Here is a 20,910-nt window from a genome sequence, read left to right on the forward strand (position 1 = left end):
GTTAGAGATTCCTTGAGCACTAAGCAATCAATGACTCTCCGCCAAAAACACTGGGAGTCATTTAAACTGACCTATCTGTGTTGGTGAGATGACTCGGATACCTAGGACATCTTAAGGCTCACCCTTGATACCCCTACAACCATACCCATGTAATTCCCCTTTTCTCCACCTACAAATACATAGATCATTTTGGAAAAAATACATAGCTTTGGAAAAAATATTTATCTACTCATATAACCTTTATATACATAACATGGAGATGGATGTCCCCACCTGTCAAAAACCACCCCCAATACAACCCCTCACAATCAGCACTATACTCTAACTTCTCTGCCAAAAGGGCAGGTGGGGAGCATGCTCACCCCTTTTTTTTCGCAATAAACTGATGTCTTACTGCCTGTTCCTTTTCCTTTCAACCCTTCTCCTAATCCACCCTCTAACCTTAAACCCTCCAATCCCCATTTCTCTCTATCCTTCGTCACCCACTTGCCTTATCCCCTAGCACTTGGTCATGCCAGCCCTCCGCTTTACGTCTTCCATCATCAGATTGGACCAGCAATGGAAGAGACATGCTTCCCATTGACCACCGCACTAATGTACTGTGAGCTGTGGATTTAGTCATTTATAGAAGGGGTTCCCTGAAGACCTGAAAGTTATTTCAAGGGTAAAAAGGTCATGAAACACTGATCTAAATCCTAAATACAAGACCCACATGTAATGTAAACCAGCATTTGTCTTTAGGTTGCCAGCACAGTTTTAGGTAGTTCCTCTAATGCAATAATAACATTCTGACCTGCGATTTTGCTTCTGGAAATGGATCTCTGTGTTATTAGCCATTTTAGGATTAAAAAAAATCTTACCTGAGGCTGCCTACTGTGTCTTTCAGTGGGATTACAGTGCAGGAAGCATATAAGAAATATCTCACTGCAGGGTTCAAATTATCTTCATTGTGATAAGCTTGTGGAAGTTTTTCATACACATTTTATATAAAGCTGTCACTTTGTTTATTTACCCTTTATTGTAACTTTTTTACTGGGGTAAAATATCAAATTGCAAAATCCAACTATAAATTATTTTATTTTGTATGCTGCACTAAAAAAGGAATGTGCTTGCTATGGACACTGTCCAACTTGTTTCCATTGTAATGAAATATCTCAATATATTTCCATGATACAATCCTTAAATCAAATTCAAGTTTTAACACATAGACAAGGATCTTTTTTTAATCAGTGACTTTAATTGTCAAATCTCATTGTACACAGATAGAAATGTGTTGCCATTTTGAAAATAAAATCCTTATTCTGGTACAGTAGCTTTGGTTAAAACCTAATGATCTGCTATGGCCATACTATAAAATTGTAGCTTGATTTATTATTGTGAAAATTGGGGATAGATATCCTCCCAATCAGACCTAAGCACAAATTTAAAAAAGGGCTTAAAAAAAAAATCAAATCCCCCACCTAGTAAAAATTTAGTTTAGACTAGGGGTCGGCAAAGTTTTATGGCCATTTATGGGATGGGCGGGAGCACACTAGGCCAGACCCACCCTAATGGCTCCGCCCACCACCCGGGATTGCCCCCTGAAGTGAAATCCCTCTCCTCTGTATGCATTTCGGAGGAAAGGGATTTACCTTCAGGGAGCTTTCCCTATTTACTGGGGCGGCGGAAGTATCAATGTCAGCCATGGTAAATAGGGGGGCAACTGCAAGGGGGCGGCACTGGAGCTCCGGCTCCCGTAACTCATAGCGCTCCCTGTCGGATCCGCCGGCAAGACGCGGCCCCGGAGTCACGTTTGCCGGCCGGCATTAGGGCGGAACAAACTACCGGCTAGGGCATATCTGGCCTAAAGCGCCGGAGTTTGCTGACCTCTGGTTTAGACGTTTGCTATCAAGCTGAAGCACAAGTGATTTGCAAAAAAAATCTTGAATTTCAGCAGGATTTCTTCTGCTATTAAAAGGCCAAATGTGGGGAATGCATTATAAAGGCCCCATAAGGAAAGCTGTATACAGTCTCCTAACTATAAATAAATAGGAGTCATCCTTGGTGATCATTTCCAACAACAGTAGAATAAATGAGCAATGTAATAGATAGCACTGTTCATTCTATAGAGAGGGAAGGATGCCTTGCCCTGCTTCATCCTCTCAATTAGGAAACCGCAACAATCGTTTCTTTCAGTATTTCAGTGATGCAGAATGAAGGATCACTAAACATCAGGGATAGATGCTAGATTCCTACCCAGAACAATTCTAAACCTTCTCTTCTGGCAGCAACATTCTAGACAAAATAGACAAAAAATTGGCGAATACATAGACAAAAAATTGGCTATACAAATTAAACAAAAAAGAAAAAACAACCCTAAATTCCTATAGATGAACTATGCAGCATACTTTGGATTGTGAGCTCCTATGCACTGATAAACAGATCTAAATATCCATTGCTTTCTTTTTAAACATTGCAATAATAAATAAAGTTGTTTCAATATGCAATTGAACTGACTCCTTTTCTTGGGGTTTGCTGATTGAGTACATGTCTACAGCTGTCAGAATGTGAGATAGTGGTGTGTGGTGGATATTAGATAGTCTAGACAGTAATGGATTCCCGACCCCAAATCATTAGAAAGGTTAAAATTAAGACAGAACAGAGAGGGTTTTTTTGGCAAAATAATATTAATATATCGAGTGATAAGTTTCTCACAAAGCAATACAGTATACCGTCATCGTGTTTTACCACAATCTACTTCTTGTGGTCTTGTAGCAGGAGAAAATCTCACATTATTAGGCCCTAGGGGGCGCTATACATACGTCAACTACCATGATATATGCATACATCACCATATAAATAATCAAATATAAACCCATTCATATTACCCGTAATACCCGACGTGTTTCCCCCTTTTTGGCTTCTTCAGGGGTAGCGGTAAGTCAACAAAAGTTTTTACGCATAAGTAAATCGAGTCATCTAGGTTTATAGATATACATATTTACATTATACATAAACATAACATGTTTGTAATAGACATAACATATACATAATAGACATAACAGGTTCTGACAGGTTCATGGTAAATATATTAGCTATATATTGTAACCTGATAAAAATCAAGAACAAAACATTCCTTTATATTATTGACTGATAATATAGAACAATATTCTAAAGGAGATTGGCTAGTCAGTATATAAACGTGCCCTCCACCAATGAGTTTATGGTCATCACCATATCTGTCAGGACTTAGCCATCCTCAAACCATGTAAGTCCCTTTTTATTTGGTTTATTAATACATATATTTTCCAAACCGTCCCCAAAAACTAGGTAATCAACCTTGAAACTCATAAACTCACTGTCTCTTTTAAGCTAATATCAATTTTGTATATATAATAAAAAAGTTTCTAAAGTCTTAAGCAGCAAGATTATCTGATCCTTTTTTGCAGCTCCATTGTTACCCTGAAGAATAAAGCTGCAAGAGAATGGCACTAAAATTATTGCAAATAATGGCATTGCAATGGTGATTTAATCCACTAATGTATTTCCCTTGAAAAATGTAGTTTTAGGTGAACTTGGTCTTTATAAGTGCCCAAGCCTTAATTTTCTGACTCGGCTAGTGTCCTTCACTGAGGTCCTGGATTAAAATTGATTAATTTAGTTCAAAATGCAGAGTTTTCGAAATAAATGCGCACCAAATTCTTTGGCACTACAATTAACTACCTGGCCTTTACATTCAACTTGGCTGGAAAGGGTTAATAAGGTGGCTTTTAAATAAACCAGTTCCCTGATTATAAAAGGGAGAGGTCACAATGTGCTTAATATGTGATAGGGAAGAAATAGGGAGCGCTGCTAGCAAACTACATAGAAATAGATTAATGTGGGGCTTGTAGGCACTGGCAGTTATGCTAAAATGCATGTAAATCTGTACTGAATGCCAAAATGCTATGTACGTTAAATAAATGAGGGTTTGGAAGGGGATTTTTTTTACTCGATTGTTATATCTGAAAGCTGCTGATGTCCTGCAGCCTCTTATAGCCTCTCCCTGTCCACATGCACTACATGGATAAATGGCTGCATTAGTTCCATAGTTCTTGCTGCCTGCAACTTTTATATGGTGACAACAATGGAATATTCCGGGTAATATGCATTAGTCACATTTAGTTTCTGATAGATGAGCATTTACAGGCAGAAAATTGTGGAAGACCCAAACCCAGGATTTTCAGTAAGATAATAGATGATCCAAGTGATATTAGCATACTAAAGTTTATTATTATTATTATTATTGCAACTTTTTGCCCATAGGTTCCTTATTCCCTGCAGCCATTCCTCCCGCGGCCTGACTATATTAAAATGTACAACGTGGCACCCCCACTGCCCCTTGTAGCTCATCATTTCTCTAAACCAGGGGTCCCCAGCCCTCCGGCCTGTGGCTGTCTGACAGGTGGGCTGTGGCGTTGGTCAGTGCACCCACCAGCCAGGGTCAGGAAAAGGACCCCGCTTGAGGGGGGGGGGCGCACCGGCCCGAGCCGCGGACCATGTCTTTTGGAGACATCACAGGCTCAGGGCGGTGGGCAGGTTGTGTCCAGAGGCTCAGACCTGCGATGGGAGAGTGGGCAGGTTCTGGCATCATGGCATCACTATGGGGGGAAGTATACCCATGAGCGATCCTAAATCTGTGCATTTAGTGGTCCGCGAGCCTCAAAAGGTTGGGGATCACTGCTCACTACTCACTCACTACTACCTCTTCCTTAGGGATGTCTTCTTTACTCTACTTGCCAGTCTAAAAAAACGCGTTGAATGCTAGAAAGACATGAACGCCATATATGTCTAATGTTGTTGATACATGAATGTTTTATTATTTAAATAAATTGTTTGTGAATATCCATCAGTGAAAGAATTTTGTAACATAATAAACACTAAAAAAAGAGCAAACCAATCCTGCCCATACATTTAACCTTCCCTGCAACTTCTGTTCATGACTACTCCTCCAAGAAGCTGAAAATTTGAGTGGTCAGACCATTCCAGTCCATTTAGTCCTAGCCAGCTTTAAGAGTTCTGGTTAGATTGGTGGGGAAGTAATTGGGTGAATCAGCAATGTCCGCTTTTCTGCCCAAAAATGTACAAAATTTGGACTACTACTTCTTCCAGTCAAGCCACTTGAAAACGTTTTTTCTTCTGATATCAGCTTGGGATGTGGTTGCTGTCTATTCCTCCTACACTGCCAGTTTACACTCAAAATCAGAATGTCCCATCGCCCAAGCCTGTAATTTGATAGATTCTGCATTTTTTATGATGCCCTTCAAGCTTAATGAACAGGACAAAGTCTCCAATGTGAAATTGTAGGCACAAGGTCTCAAGCCAGTGCATATATCCCTAACTGTTTTGTTATAATAGCTTTCCTATTAGCCTTAAAAATTGCAAGAATGTAATATCGAGATTCACCCCCATGGAATTCACCGCTAAAAAATTCAAATCGGAGTTTATGAATCAAATCCATGCAGTTTTGCTGATCTCTACTACTGATCTATAGTGTCATGTGTTAATGCCATGTTTATGCATTGCTGGACTTTTTAGATCCTTTTATTTTTTCTTTTCCAAAGTGGGAGATATTCTATAATTACACTGCCATCAGCTGGACATTTTCAGAATTACAATTTACCAAAATTTAGGCAAACTCGGTGGAATCGCTATTTTATCCAATAGAGAAAAATGTTTCTGCTTCTAAATGTTCCTGATAACTTAATAACTTATTGTGATCTGTTAAAATTGATTGGTATTATGTTAGGATATTATATTTAAACTTTAAAAAATGTTGTTTCTAATATTGTATTATATGGTTTACTGGTGTTTTCCCAGCAGGTCATTTTTTGAAGATCTTATTCCCTATTAGAAAAACTGCAGATAATACCAAGTACATGGATTAAATAGAATCTGCAAGGACAAAAATAATAGAGCTGCAACTTGGCAAGACTTTAAGAGTGCCTGTTCCAAGGCGGTCATCCTTGCTTCACTATGTACTGAAGCATTTACATATTGTGACCCATTCACATTATCTGAATTGTCCATGTGCTGTCTAAATGCATCTCTAGAATGCAGGTGTGTGCTGCAGTACACTGCAAAAGAATGGAGGATAACATACATTTTTATGCACTAAGATGCAGCACAATCCCTTTATTTTGAATGCGCTCCTGACTGCAACATGTCAGTATTTAAAAGCTGTTATAATAGATTACAATAAAAAGTTGCTATCTGGTTGCATTTTCAATTTTTCTTCCAATGCCATTTTGCATTTTTCTTCAGCTCACTTTAAGGTCAGATGAAATTAACACTAACATGGTAATAGCCCAATAAAAAAGTATCCTAAAGTTTTAGAAAGAGATAAAGTCACATAGACAACAAACTAAAAGTATTCATAATCTTAGCTCATCTTTCCTATTGTGCAGGATTTCCATCTATGGCTGTGCAGTGCAATAGGCATCAGAGCAAAGCTACATACACAGTTCAGATAATTGTCGTCTGAGACGAACAGTCGTTCTCGTCTCGAGCAATAATCTGACATCTTCAATCACGAGAGACTGATTGGGAAGGAACTAATGTTCACTTCTATGAAGGAGAGCACAGTGGGGTGCTGCTCACTTGCTACTCACTTGTCTCCCCCCTTCCCCTTTCCATAGAAAAGAATGGCACTGTGTGTGCAGCACTCGTAATCTGTTACAGATAACGATCACAAAAGATTATTTTCAGCACTGATACTCTGATGTTTTATGCTTTCAAGTTTAGAAAATAATTTTATACTCCTGTAGCTTAAAATATTTATTTGTGATTGATTTTTGCTTGGAAATATCTTAAAATATCCATTTTTGCCCTTTTTCTTAGTCACCCAACAAGCCTACAATACCCCAAGACAAAATCCGACCCCTGACCAGCTTGGACCACCCGCAAAGCCCGTTCTATGATCCAGAAGGAGGCCCCATTATACCAGTTGCCAGAGTTGTTATTGACAGGATTGCCAGAAAGGTAAGTAATAAAAAAATGCTTATATAATGAAATTGAAATAATTTTATGCTTTATACAAAAAATAAAATATTAAAGTTATTGGCAATTTTTTTTGGGTAATACAAAAATACATTTTACAATACAGTACACAATACTTTTAGATAAATGTATATCATAAAATTTTAGTATAATATAATTATTTATTAATAATATATTAATACTTTTATTGTTCTTTTGATTGTTTGGGTTAGGCTTTAGGTTAGGGTTTCTTTTATCTATATGCCTTTTTGACAGATCTAAAAATGAGCATGTGACTCCTAACTAATTGGATATTTGCATCTGAGGTTTCAGCTGGATAAAGTGTGTATAAATTCAGATGTGCGCTGTTTTCCTTTGCTAACCCATAGTGTTCTGGGAATCCTTTGTCAAGTTTATATTTACAAAAAAAATTACACATGTTACAAAAAGAATAAACCTGAGCAAATAAAACTTTGAGAGTAGAGAATTCCACAGTTACGCCATTCAACTAAATGGAGCTTCAGATTGCCAATTTTTAAAGTATTACAATATTTCCAGTCTCATGGCTTGATTGCTAGTGATCAAAACCATTTCCGGTTTTCCAAGTAGATCCATTCTGCTTTGATCAGTTTGCACCCCTAAGCTATCTGATTGGCACTTCAGGACTTATGATGTGTCTGTTGCCCCATAGTAATCCGGGCTGCCACACCCCTACTTAGCCCTGCTTTAAGCTCATTGGAGACATTGGGTGAACGGTGTGCCTATAGTGCTGTAGTAAGCCTGGCTGCCACACCCATACAGAGCCCCACTGTGTTCATTCTACTGCCCACTCCCAAGGGATACGGACACACACTCAGGAAGGGGGTGGCTGTGTAGTGTACCACTAAATAGACCATGTATATTTTTTTAAGATATGTTTTTGGGATTTTTTTTTTTAAGTTTGATTTACAATGTGATAGAGAAGTGCATTGCTTGTTTGGCTGTTCTGACATCAGGGCACTTTTTTTACCTCTTCTTCTCTAGCAGTGGTAGAGGTGGTGGTTCCTTACCACCGAACAGCACTCATGGGATCACATGTGAGCACTGTTTTGTGCAACAGTACTCTGTTCCCAGGCTACCATAATGATGTGCGGTTGCAATGCTTTTTTATTCTTTATTTTTTTACAACATTAAGTTACGCTTTCAAACTATACACAGAAAAAAAGTTCCTTTTTAAGCATATACTTCCAAATGATTTTACCCCCTATTAATATTACTTCCCATATTGTGAAGTTAATTGTAAAGATATGTCCAATGTCTCTCTGCTTATTGGCTTTAAATCAAACAGCATGAAATACAATGTTACCCTTGTTCGCAATATACTATAGCGCTCTTTGATTAATGTATGCAGAACAATGCTCAACCTTATCACAGCGATGCATTCAGCTTCCATTAGTAACCTAGTGATCGTTAATGGGCTGGCGGCTCACCTTTTTCACATCATTAATTAGGAGTTTTGTCTTACAGGGAGAGCAGTGCAATATTCTCCCGGACAACGTAGATGACATTGTTGCCGATCTGGTCACAGAAGAAAAGGAAGAAGGTACAAATAATTGGAATGTTAAAGTCTGGCTTGTTTAGAGGTTTATTTTTCTTAATTAGGCCTTTTTGAAGGCAATTATGGCAAAAGAAAAACTGTAAAAGAAAATGCTTTTCTTTGCTTCTGTGCATCCTTTTGCTTTCCTATACCTTTTTACCCATTCAATAATCTCCATAAAGATCTGACACTTCTGGAAGTGTCAAATCTCCAATTCCCTGCTGTGCAACCCCTGTCCCCCTGCTGGCTGTATTAGACACTCCAAAAGTATTTTAGATGCTCAAGATTTAAAAGAGCAGAGATCCTAAGCACGGGGAACAGTAAGTATTAGACCTTTTACAATATTGTTTTTTTTCATGACAAAGATGTCTTGAGAGAAAATCAGGGTCTTCAATTACTGAATTCCTTCCACAATGCTAGTCTCCTAGCTGTATCTTGTTCAGTATTTTCAAGTTGCAAACCTTGGAACAAGCCCACATGAAGAGTTGAGTTTGTCAGAAGAACCAAAAATTGATGGACCTAGATCTAGAGATTATGGAAGATGCCATTTGTGTCCTGGTTTTAAATGATATACGTGACCTGGCTGGTGTTCTGATCCTCTGTTTTTAATAACTTTTGGTTCTTTGATCTAGAACAGACATTGTAAACTAGGATTCTTGGGAACTCTAGATTTCATCCAAAGGCTGGAGACTGATTGACCATAACTCGGCAGAGCCAGCTGTATCAGATTTTGTTTGCAGTCTGTAAAGGTGGCATTCTGACCACTAACATATGAAAACATTCTTCCTACTGGAAACCAAAGCAAATGGCATGTTTCCTATTGACTGATTAACAGAGGTAAATTGGTTAAGAAAGGCTGATAAAGAATAAGTCCACAACTTGTGCTGCAGTTATGTATATGCTTACTTAAATTGACATCAGGGTAATTAGCACCCTTAACAATGGCAGCTTACATGTTATCTCAGATCTTTGGCCACTTTAATATATTTGTTTCGGCTCAGTGATACGTAGTATAAAAGCCAAAGCTTCAATGTGGCAGCCAAGATATAGAAAGAAAGAGAAAGGTGAGCAATGACTGCCTATGTATTTTGCTCATGACAGTTATACTTTAAAAAATGTATCTTCCTAATCCACTCTAGGATTTAGTGTTGGATATATGGATAAGTGAGAATGCCTCTGGCATTCTCTTGAAAAATTCCTCGAACTTCTAATGGTTCCTCGAAATTTTCCGCAAACCATCGGAAGAGGAAATAAAAACAGGAGGATTCCCAGAGCTGCAATTAGCCCTGGGAATCCTCCTGTTTGCGATCCCTGGGGCACTAGAAGTTAATTAACCTCTAGTGCCCGGGGATCACAGAGGATTTGCAGCCCTGGAAATCCTCCTGTTTGGCAAGAGCTCGACCTCGCGAATTAGAAGGCCGTTCTCGCTTACATTTTCGGTAAGCGAGAAAGGCCCGATTCACCGCGAGATTGAACTTAATATTCTCGTTTGCTCATCCCTAGTTGGATAAATATAAATAAATACAACTTTTTGAGGAGCAGTGGGAAAAAAGCTATTTGGTTTTGTTCTTCATATGGAACCTACGTTTATTGAAGTGTACGTCCAACTTTATAAAAAGAGGGAGGGAAAAATAAGACCCTCAGTGGATTGTTACAGCTATCTGGGGCTCCGTTAGAGATTTCTTCTTTACATGCTTTACTCATTAAACAGAAATTAAAAGTTGGCAAGGTTTCTTGCCTTCCTAAGCTCCACTGATTTTCTGTTGAAGGCACAGGTGGCTGGATACTGCTATTTTATTGTTATGTAGGTAATAACACCAACCTTCTGCAGTAAAACAGGCAAGACATAAGAGACGGGCTATCAAGCACTCGGCCATTACCGTATAAAAGTAATATATAATAGTAATGTATATAAAAGTAATGATCAGCTGAAAAGATTGGCAACTCTTACCTTTGTTAACACTTTTCTATAGCCACTTTTACATTTACATGTCTTGTATAGTATATACACATAGCATATATCACTTTAAAATTGGAGAAAACCATAGGCCATCATGGGGTCAGTGTGTGTGTGTGTTTTTTTTTTTTTTAATATCCTGTTAACTACTTTTTCAACTTCACCACTTTAGAAACTGTTTTCCAGTTATAGCTAATAAAAAGTGGAAAGCGTTTTGTATAAATAAGTTGTGTTAGTGGAACTTTCATGAAAAGAAAAAATAAGTTTACCTTTACCAATGACAAGTTCTTGATCATCCACAAACCGAACCTGGCTCTCAATGGCTCAGCTTCTCTCACCGCAGTGTCCATGCCATCTTCTTTCTTCCAGGTTCTTTTTGTGTCCATCAAACTCACACAGCGAATGCGTGAGATTGGATGAAGTGTCCTCTAAAAGTGTGGTAAAAGAATCCAAAATTCCAATTCTAATTAGTTCTCATCTGTTAGTACAGGTTAATTGTAATTTAACTTGTACTGTACCCCTCCACCTGCAAACTGTCACCATTGCTGTTGCTGATGGAGTGATAATTTGTACTGGGGGTATTTGTGATTATACTAAGCTGTTACATTCTCATAATAATATATTTAAAAAGTTTCCCCGTATTTTTGTAAGTTTTGCTAAAAGCTCTCCGTTTTTTTTTTCATATACCTGTTTGCAATACATTATTCTTGTAGGCAGGGACATTGAATCTGTCTCCCAAAGCCGTACACAAGATAAATGCTCCAATCTAGAAGCAGCACCCTACCAGCGCTGGCCTATGTTTAATACTTAAAATAAAACAATTCTGTTAGGAGAGCAAACTTTAGAGCCGATGACAAGAATTGATTGCGATTATGCAAAAGAAACGCTTTGTTTGTCTTAAAACCATACAGACTTTTTTTTTTCTTTTGCAATCACTCACCATCGCTGCCACCGCCAAAGAGGAAATAAAAAAATGAGTTCTTTATTTGTCAGCCGCTGCCCTCAACCGGTCCTCGAAAGATCTCCAAGATTTACGATTAAAGGGTTCATTCATCAAGCTCGGAAGCGCACACAAAAGGCGGGAAAATGGCACATGATGGATTTTTGCTTTTTGGGAATATTTTAGTAATTTATCAGAAGCATTGTGCAGCTTTCACAAGGTATTTCTCTTGCCTCTTCTAGATGACACAACCTAAATTACCACAAAGTGTTTGCTGAATTTATGTGCTATTCTTTGGATCCCCTTGCTTCATAAGATAATTATGCAACACCAAAAATGTATTTAAAGAAGCGATGGATACAGAGGATCCCAATTCAAAGAAACAGCAAGTCCCCTTTGTTTTAACAGTTTTAATTAAAGGTATCATCAGGACTTAAGTTCTGCAGAAAATACATTGGCTGCTGCTTATGATGGCCCGACACCAAGGGTAGCACACAGCCACCCACATATCAAGCTGTTGACAAAAAGTCACTCAAAGGGCCCGGTTTATTAAAGCTCTGCAAGGCTAGAGAGAATACACTTTCATCAGTGAACCTGGGTGATCAAGCAAACCTTTAATGGATTTCTTCAAATTCACTTGCTAGAAAATGTTTTGAATTCTGGACCCAATTCATTGCAGGTTTGCTGGATCACCCAGCTTCACTGATGAAAGTGTATCCTCTCCAGCCTTGGAGAGCTTTAATATATCAGACACTCTGTGTATGATGATCACTTCCAGACTTCAGCCAAGAACTGACCTTCTAGCAATTAAGTTAAACAGTCTGCCCTGATCAATACAGGGGTTGGTTTAAGGTGCATCAATTTAGAGGGACCTTTCTTTTTTAACCTTTTTGCTCCCAGATTGGTGAGATCAATGAAAGCAATGAAATTTAACTTAAAAAGCTGGCCTTGGATTATAAGGACTTCTCTAACTATTAACATAACTGAGGATTTATAATTCTGCTGAGCCAAAGATTTCAAGATGGTCGAATTTCCTCGCAAGAGCTCTTGGTACACTCACAGGGTCTTAGGGACTCATTGTGTGTATGTGTGTGTGTTGGTACTTGGATCTCATTCCCCTAAATGAATAGAGTTGTTAGGCTCTAATAATCACTAAACAGTTAAATAATTCTATTTTAAAAACAATATATATATATTATCATAAAACATTCCAGATTTTTTGTGTAATTTATTCTCCTCCTCTGGGTACATTCCTTGCCATTTTTCCAACACAAATAGTCTGTGCCACTTAGTTAACTAAGGTGGTATGTGGGTAACAAATAAATAATTACTTGCACCAATATAAAAGTAAAATATGGAATCCACAGCATCTATGACTTAACTCGTCCGTCCTCTTCTGGGAGATTCCAAGAAAAAGCAAGCCAATTTAAATTTATTAATTTTGTTGTTCTGTATATTCTTTAGATGATACACCAGAGACGTGCATCTATTCCAACTGGTCTCCTTGGTCAGCCTGTAGCTCCGCCACCTGTGAGAAAGGAAAACGAATGAGGCAACGCATGCTGAAAGCCCAACTTGATCTCAGTGTTCCCTGTCCAGACACCCAGGACTTTGAGCCTTGCATGGGACCTGGATGTAGCGATGATGGTAAGATGGAGAACTTTGCTTACTGCAGGAAGTAGGCAGACAAGGAGTAGCTCTAGTGCAATTGTATAGAAAGAATAAGGACATTTTCTATGTTTTTTTACCATTAAATCATTTCATAGCAGTAATGTTAAAGGGGTACTGATCTATGGTGTGTCTGACTTTTAGACAGGTAACACGTCAGATGATTCTTGTCCGATTATTGCTTCAGGGCTGAGATTCTGACGTGTGTGCAGCGGCTGTCCGACGAATGACCTCAGTTCAAGTGAAGGGGAGAGGGCGCAGTGGGGTGCCGCTTGCCTGTTCTCCCCCCTTCTCTCTCCATAGAGCAGAACCGTGCTGTATGTACAACACTCATTCATGCATCTTTCAGTCTTTTGTTGTTGGATCGTAAAAGATCCTTTCCAACGACAAAAGTCTTACCTGTGTACACAGCCTTAGATTTCATTGTATTTATGTTTTGGACATTTAGGTTTGTTCTATGTTAAAGATTTACTAATGATCTATACCTTAGAGCCGTGTTTCCCAACCAGCTTTTCGTTAAAAATCCTAAGGTTCCTTTAGAGTTTGCTAGGGGTTTCTGAATCAATGAGCAATTTGTGCCACTGTGGTCATTATAAGTGACCCTAATGATCTTTTTGGCTATCTGTAAGGGTAATATTCTTTCCAACAGCCAGCAAAGTAAAAGGTATTCTTCCACTGACCACCACACTAATTACTGTTATTAACTGTTATACTGTTATTGAGCTGTGCATATAGTAATTATAGCAAGGGTTCCCTACAAAACCTGTAAGTGTGGCATTCTTCCCAATGACCAGCAATGTAAGAGGCATTCCCCCCACTGACTAATGTACTGTGAGTTGGGAGTATAGTAATTATAACAGGTGTTCCCTGAAGACTTGAATGGTATTTTAATGGGTTCTCCTATGTTATGTAGGCAAAGAAACACTGTCTTGGAGAATCCAACGGGGGAATTTCAGTGAAGCAACTTTTATCAAACTTGACAAAAATTGTAACTCTTTTACAGACTTTTATTTGAGTTTTGCAATAAAGTTACCAAGAATAAAAAGAACAAAAACCAGTACAATACAATAAGTAAATCTATAAAATTAACCAAAAGCCAATGTATTTTTTGGAACATAGCCCACAGTTGGGCAAACGGAAGCCTAGACATTACATAGCAACATTATCTTACAATACTATGATATGGAAAAGACAATTATTGTCACAACTGCTGAACCCATCCACTGTCGGCAGTAGGCAGCTTGGGGAAAAAAAGAGGGTCCAGGCTTGGCTACAAATTCTATCAACACCCAGCACAAAGGAAGATGACAGGCGGTTACACATCTTAAATCCATGTTGAGCTTAAAACTTGGTCCCAGGTGAACCTAGGTGATCACAGAACAAGCACACGTATTTTGCTCCTAAAAATAAAGCTCTACTAGGAGGCAAAACATATCTGATTGTATTTGCCCAGTGATCACCTTGGTTGACTTGGCACACATGAAATTTTCGAGCTTGACATGGATTCACAGCCTAATATTTCCTTTTTTTGAAAAAATACATTAACAATTTACCAGGTATAGCAGGAAAAGAATTTGAGGTTTGAAGATCCCAGTTCTCTTTAAGCTTTATTTTTTCTTCCACATTTATATGATAATTTGTATTTTTGTAAAGGTCTGGTTTGACTTGGAATAAATGGGTTTTCCTTCATCAAAAAAGAATCTAAGGAACTTATTTTAGTGTGTGTATGTAATGCCAGATTCTCCAGCTTACATAGTATAAAAGTTTTGGTATTGCAAATTTTGGGTAAGGGCACCTGACATTCTATGGAACAGGTGACCTTTGTAGCTTTTGGTATTAAATTTAAATTTCAATTTAGTGTGCAGTAGATCTGATGAAACAGTTTACTGCACCACACTATCTCTAGGGGCCACCAGACCCTTTTTTGAGAATACAACAGACAACATATATGTGCGCTGCATTGCAGGACCCTTGCCTTGGTACATTGGGGTGCCAATAAAAACAAGCATCCCGTGACACTGCTCAGTAGTAAAAAACCCAAGGAAGAGCCTGTTGTGACCTGTGGAGATAAATTACATACCAAAACATGCAGCTAGAGCGGTCAGTGGGGCTTGTTTTAAAGCTTATTTGCTGTTTGCTAAGAACATGCAAAAAAAAAAAAAGAAACAAAGTATCAAAACTATTATTTTCTTTTCTTTGAAATCTTATATCCATAGGGTCATTTTAAAAAACAAAATGCTCAGCTCTATAACACGGTTATAGATTTGGAAATTCATCCGCATACATCCTTATTTGTTTTGTTTTTAGATGCATCAACCTGCATGATGTCAGAATGGATCATGTGGTCACCTTGCAGTATTTCTTGCGGAATGGGAATGCGATCCAGAGAAAGATACGTAAAACAATTCCCAGAGGACGGCTCTATGTGCAAAGTACCTACTGAGGAAACTGAGAAGTGTATTGTCAATGAGGAATGTGGTGAGAATATAACACAGAGGTTATTTTAAAATCCCAATCTAGTGCAATTTTGGTTGAAATCAAAGAGGTTTTATGGCATATAAAGTAATTCACATAAAAAAAAATACAAGCTAAAAGGTAATCAATGTAATATTCAGCTAGACAAAGTTCAGCTAGTACATCAAAGTAATAATTGATCATTAAACGGCAAGATGATTAAGATGACTCCAGCAGATGGGTCCATGTGCAAAGCAGAGACCTCCGAGGTGGAGAAATGCATGATGCCCGAGTGCCGTATGTATATGTTCTACTCTTTGCATAATTACAAGAAACATTATACTTTTTAGTGTGTATATAGTGCGCCTTACTCCACAGAGTTATTAGGTTATTGCCTAACATTTAATAAATCCATTTGGGTTACATTTTTTTGTATTAGAAAAATCACACCCTGGTGGGTGCATGGGTGACATAGTTGCTAATACTCTCATCTCCGCACTGGTTCCTGGTTTAGAGCCAGGCTAGGACCCTATCTTCAAGGTCTCACTGTGGTCATCGTGGACTTCTCCTGGCACCCTGGTTTCCCCAACACCAAAAAACAATGCAGTTAGTTCAACTTGCTCTCCCAGAAACTGTCCTTGGTATGTGTGGAAAGTATGCAGTAGGAGTTGCTGGGTGCAATATTGGCATGTGAGACTTCTTGACACCTAGGATGGGATTATTCAAATACTATGTAACAGAGTGTTTCCACACCTCCTATCCTGTGCTTGGACAATTACATCTGTGGTTTTAGGTGGTCCAACCTACCTGTGTTGATGTAAACCTTTAGGAATGTTCCTGAAACTGAAGAAGCGGCTTGGAAAAGCTACAAAATATCCTAAACATTACAACAATGCATCCATTAAAATGTTACTATCTTCTACTAAATAGAAAAAGTAATAGTTTATGAAGCAGCCTTGGAGATTTGGATATTCTAATGATGGCGGGTTGTTAATCTCCAGAGCAAGCTGGTGGCTGGTGATTCTCTGGAATTATTGCAAGAAATCATGGGGTACTGCCATCTGTACAAAGTGGTTAATTTACTAAATGAGTGGAGAATGTTCATTATGCTCATTGAATTATTTGCAATTTGCATTTTCCCCTACACTAATAATACCCAACTGTACTAACAATTGTTTTGTCAATCAGATACAATCCCATGTGTCCTCTCACCATGGTCAGAATGGAGTGAATGTAGTGTAACCTGTGGCAAAGGAACCCGCACACGACAGAGGATGTTGAAGTCACCAGCTGAACTTGGGGACTGCAATGAGGAGCTGAAGCAAGTGGAGAAGTGCATGCTTCCAGAGTGCCGTATGTATAAATAATACCATATTCTGGGTTAAACAGTGTGTGAGCTGGGTAGGATTCATCTAGGGCCCCATTGGGTACTAAATTGTTCTCACAGCAGCCAATCACAGAGCCAGAGCCTTGTGATGGTTTAACACTGAACAGAGTAATGTATTGCCATACAATTATGGAAGGTAACCATAGTGAAACCAGTAGATCATCCAGAGTATCCAATATCAAAGTAAATGAGTACCAAAGTAAGGCATTTCACATACAAAAATACGAAAATAAACAATAAAAAAAGCACTATTGTTTGAGTAATATGAAAAAAGACAGGATATCACATTTTTACCCACACTTGCTATCAAGAATGATGAAAAATTAGACAATATTAGGTTTCTATAATAATGAAATGTTAACATGGTGATTCTGTGCCGTCCAATGTAGGTCCTCAACCTACTGTTGATCAATCTCTGTGCCTTGATGTGCTCTACCACATATAGTGGTGCAGGAGGGTAGTTAATGAAAATGAAGACATGAAAGCCTATTTTAAAGTAGATCATCCAGAATATCCAATATATTCAAGTCCCCATTCATCCCCTTTAGTGCCCTGTATTCTTGGATAGAGAAACTCTATCTAAGAATACATAGTACAGTGCTGCAACATCAATCGCTGTTGCCATGCTGTGCTTTTACTATGTATTCTTCAATAGAGTTTATCTAAAAATACAGGGCACTAAAGGTGATGAATGGGGACATGTCCCCATTCATCCCCTGTAGTGCCCAGAGTTCGTAGTAGAACTGCAGAGGTTATCTGCAGTTCAGTTTCACTGCAGATGACCTCTGCAGTTCCACTACAATGTCCCGGCACTACAGGTGATGAATGGGGACTTGCCCCCATTCATCACCTTTAGTGTATGAGAAACTCTATCTAAGAATACATAGTAAAAGCACAGCACGACAACAGTGATTGCTGTTGCAGCACTGTACTATATATTCTTAGATAGAGTTTCTCTATCTAAGAATACAGGGCACTACAGGGGATGAATGTGGATAAGTCCCCATTCATCCCCTGTAGTGCTCAGAGATCATAGTGGAATCTCTACAGTCCTCCTACAGTACATATATAGCCGACATTTTCGGAATAATTGCGATTCATTACCACAAATCGCAAGGAAATTCGTTGCAAATCAAATTTTTCTGGAAATTCAGATCGAATATGTACTCGCTCATCTCTACTATTCAGAGAGCAATAGGCAGACAATACTATTCAGAGAGCAGGGGCTCATACTGTATTGATTTTTTTTCTAAATCCAGAATGACTGTCCTGAAACAATCGCCTCTAATAACAAGTTTTAAAAGAAGCAATAACATTGCATTGTAAAATTTTCTAATTGACTAAGAGGACTTGCCTATTCTTGCAGGATATTGTTAGTGTAGGTAGTTACACAGCCATTCTCTACCAGGGTTCCATAGAGCGATAGGGGTCCTCCTAGGGGTTCTTGGGCTGTGGATGATTGGCCTCCCATTTTATGGTCCCTGCATAGTTCTTGATTAACAATACTGCACTATGTGACACCAGAGATCATTTTAGCTTTCCTTAGGAGGGCATTTGATACACCATTGGAAGGCAAACCTTCTAACAGACAATTAATGTAGGGGGCAATTTTACTAAGGACACCTAAAGCATTGGTTTAAGCAGGGGTTATATAACACTTAAAATAATTTTAAGGGTTCCTTTGAGATACCAAGATCAAGAAAGACTAATCTAATAATTATGGGGGGTCACAAAAAAATCTTAGCATACAACAGTACCTGAATATATAGCATATTAAGTGTGTGAGCCTATAAAAATGATTTTTAGCAGCCACTGCTGAGATTTGTAGTCGGGCCGTTACCAACTGATTTTGCCAGGTTTTTATAGGTTATGTTCATCTCCGATCCTTTTTTTCCCTAAGCGTGAGATAAATTTCAAGTTCCAAGTATTTTGAATAATAGAATATAATAAGTGGATGTTGTAAAGACTAACAATAAATGTTCAGTTCTTTAATAAAGCAATATACAACGCCTACAAAATTTGTATCCACATAAAATGACACCATTGAAGATAATGTGATGGGCTCCGCTGTAAATTGTAATGTCCGATTGCAGCAAAGTTATTGCAGTTTGTCTCTATCGTGTCATTTGAGTGTATTATTTAACATCAGGCCTTCAATTTAAGGATTTGCAATTGCAGAGCTGTCTTTTTTAAAAGAGGGAAGAAAAACAATTGAATTTTGCATAACAGATTTTAGAACCAAACAATCCTGAAGGTTGTTTAAGTGTAGAAAAAGTCACCAACTACACTGGACTAAAGATGAGCAAATAAAGAGACTACTGCCAGTTCAGATGCTTGGCTAATGTGATTCAAGTTCTGATTTTTATGACATAGTTAAAATGACCATGTCGGCAAAGTGTACAGGTGGTCCTCCAGTTAAGGACATCCGACATACAGACGACCCCTAGATACGAACAAGCTTCCCTGCTCGCTTCTGTGCAGGACAGACGCTTGATAGGGGGAGGGAGGTGGTTCACATGACTTGCAGAAGACGTATTTGCTGTTCTGCAAGATCTTGTAACTCTTTAATGACCTAGACAAACTCTGAAGTTGTTTCTTTTTTGCATATCAAAGCACAGCTTGCTCCAGAAGGCTCTATTATTATTTTTTTTTGCTTTGTTTGTGAATAATTCAGTGAGGATTTTATACAGTAACTAACACCACCAAGTGGTTACAAATACCAAAATAGTCAAAGTATATTGACATGAACTACTTTTTCTTTTTCTAGCTATACACTGTGAACTTACTGAGTGGTCCCATTGGTCGGAATGTAACAAGTCATGTGGAAAGGGACACATGATTAGAACACGGATGATTACCTCTGAGCCTCAGTTTGGTGGCAACCTCTGTCCCGAAACTGTCCAACGCAAAAAGTGCAGAATCAGGAAATGCCAGAAAAACCCGGGAGGAGAAAAGAGACGCCTAAAGGATGCTCGAGAGAAGAGGAGGAGTGAAAGGACCAATGAAGATGGGGATGGTGAGCAGTACCCAGGTGAGCAAGAAAGAGACATTCATAGCTTTCATGCAACCATGGTCTGGTCTAATATTGGGTCTTCTAATACAAATCAGTGCCTTTATCTCAATCTAAATTGAAGGCTAAGTTTAGGGCTAAACCAAGGCATATCAGTTAGTGCAAAGAGAAAATGCATACTGTGCATGTTTTTTAGCCTGCACTTTTAACTGCTAATGTAACAGTATATTGTCCATTCTTTAGGCTGTGACCAGACAGTAAATCTTTTTTTAGGTAGAAACGACCACCTTCCCCCATCCCACTTTAACCCTTATGAAGCAGGATATGCTTATCTAAGTCCACAGTACAAGTTCTATTGCAGTGTCAGTTCCAGGACCTCTTGTGCTGACATTACTGCTGCAGCATCTTCTTATGGATAGTGAAATCGCCTTCTGGTCACTACCAATAGGAAATGTCTATGTTACGAACAGTGATGTTGACACCCAAAGATTGACCCCTATTTTTTAAACCGAAGAGGAGAAAAAAAATCAGAACTGGATTATGTGAACACAGATTTAGTTAAGTAAAAAGGAAATTTTAAATGACTTTTAACTTATAAGTTAACGGGTGATGGAAGGGTGGTTATTTAGTTATAATTAATAATTGTTCACTGACCTTTGTAGCTGCAAAACCTGTGGAGCAATTGATCCTCCGAGTTTATAGCAGCATTTGTCTTTTAAGCGGTTTATGCAGCAGCTCATCTGTCCCTGTTTTTATTGTTTCATAGTAACTTAGTAGTCTTCAACCCTCCAATGTACCCAACAATAAGAATTCTAGTCTGTTCTAGAAAGAGCTGTGGCAAGCAGACCTTTGTTTTTAACCCAAATGTAGCTTTTACTACCGGAATATCATAAATACAGTATATATATATATATATATATAT

General features: G+C 38.4%; 1 protein-coding gene across 1 annotated transcript in view; it reads left to right on the forward strand.

Moving 5' to 3' along the window:
• SPON1 (spondin 1) overlaps positions 1-20,910 on the forward strand; it is a 185,672-nt gene that overhangs the window by 161,040 nt on the left and 3,722 nt on the right. The window contains 7 exon segments of the mRNA XM_072421896.1: positions 6,859-6,999; positions 8,503-8,578; positions 12,934-13,116; positions 15,445-15,682; positions 15,782-15,888; positions 16,780-16,944; positions 19,746-20,009. Coding sequence (XP_072277997.1) covers positions 6,859-6,999; positions 8,503-8,578; positions 12,934-13,116; positions 15,445-15,682; positions 15,782-15,888; positions 16,780-16,944; positions 19,746-20,009 — 1,174 coding nt within the window.

This window comes from Pyxicephalus adspersus, chromosome 9 (assembly GCF_032062135.1).
Source record: "Pyxicephalus adspersus chromosome 9, UCB_Pads_2.0, whole genome shotgun sequence".
In the NCBI taxonomy this organism is placed as follows: domain Eukaryota; kingdom Metazoa; phylum Chordata; class Amphibia; order Anura; family Pyxicephalidae; genus Pyxicephalus; species Pyxicephalus adspersus.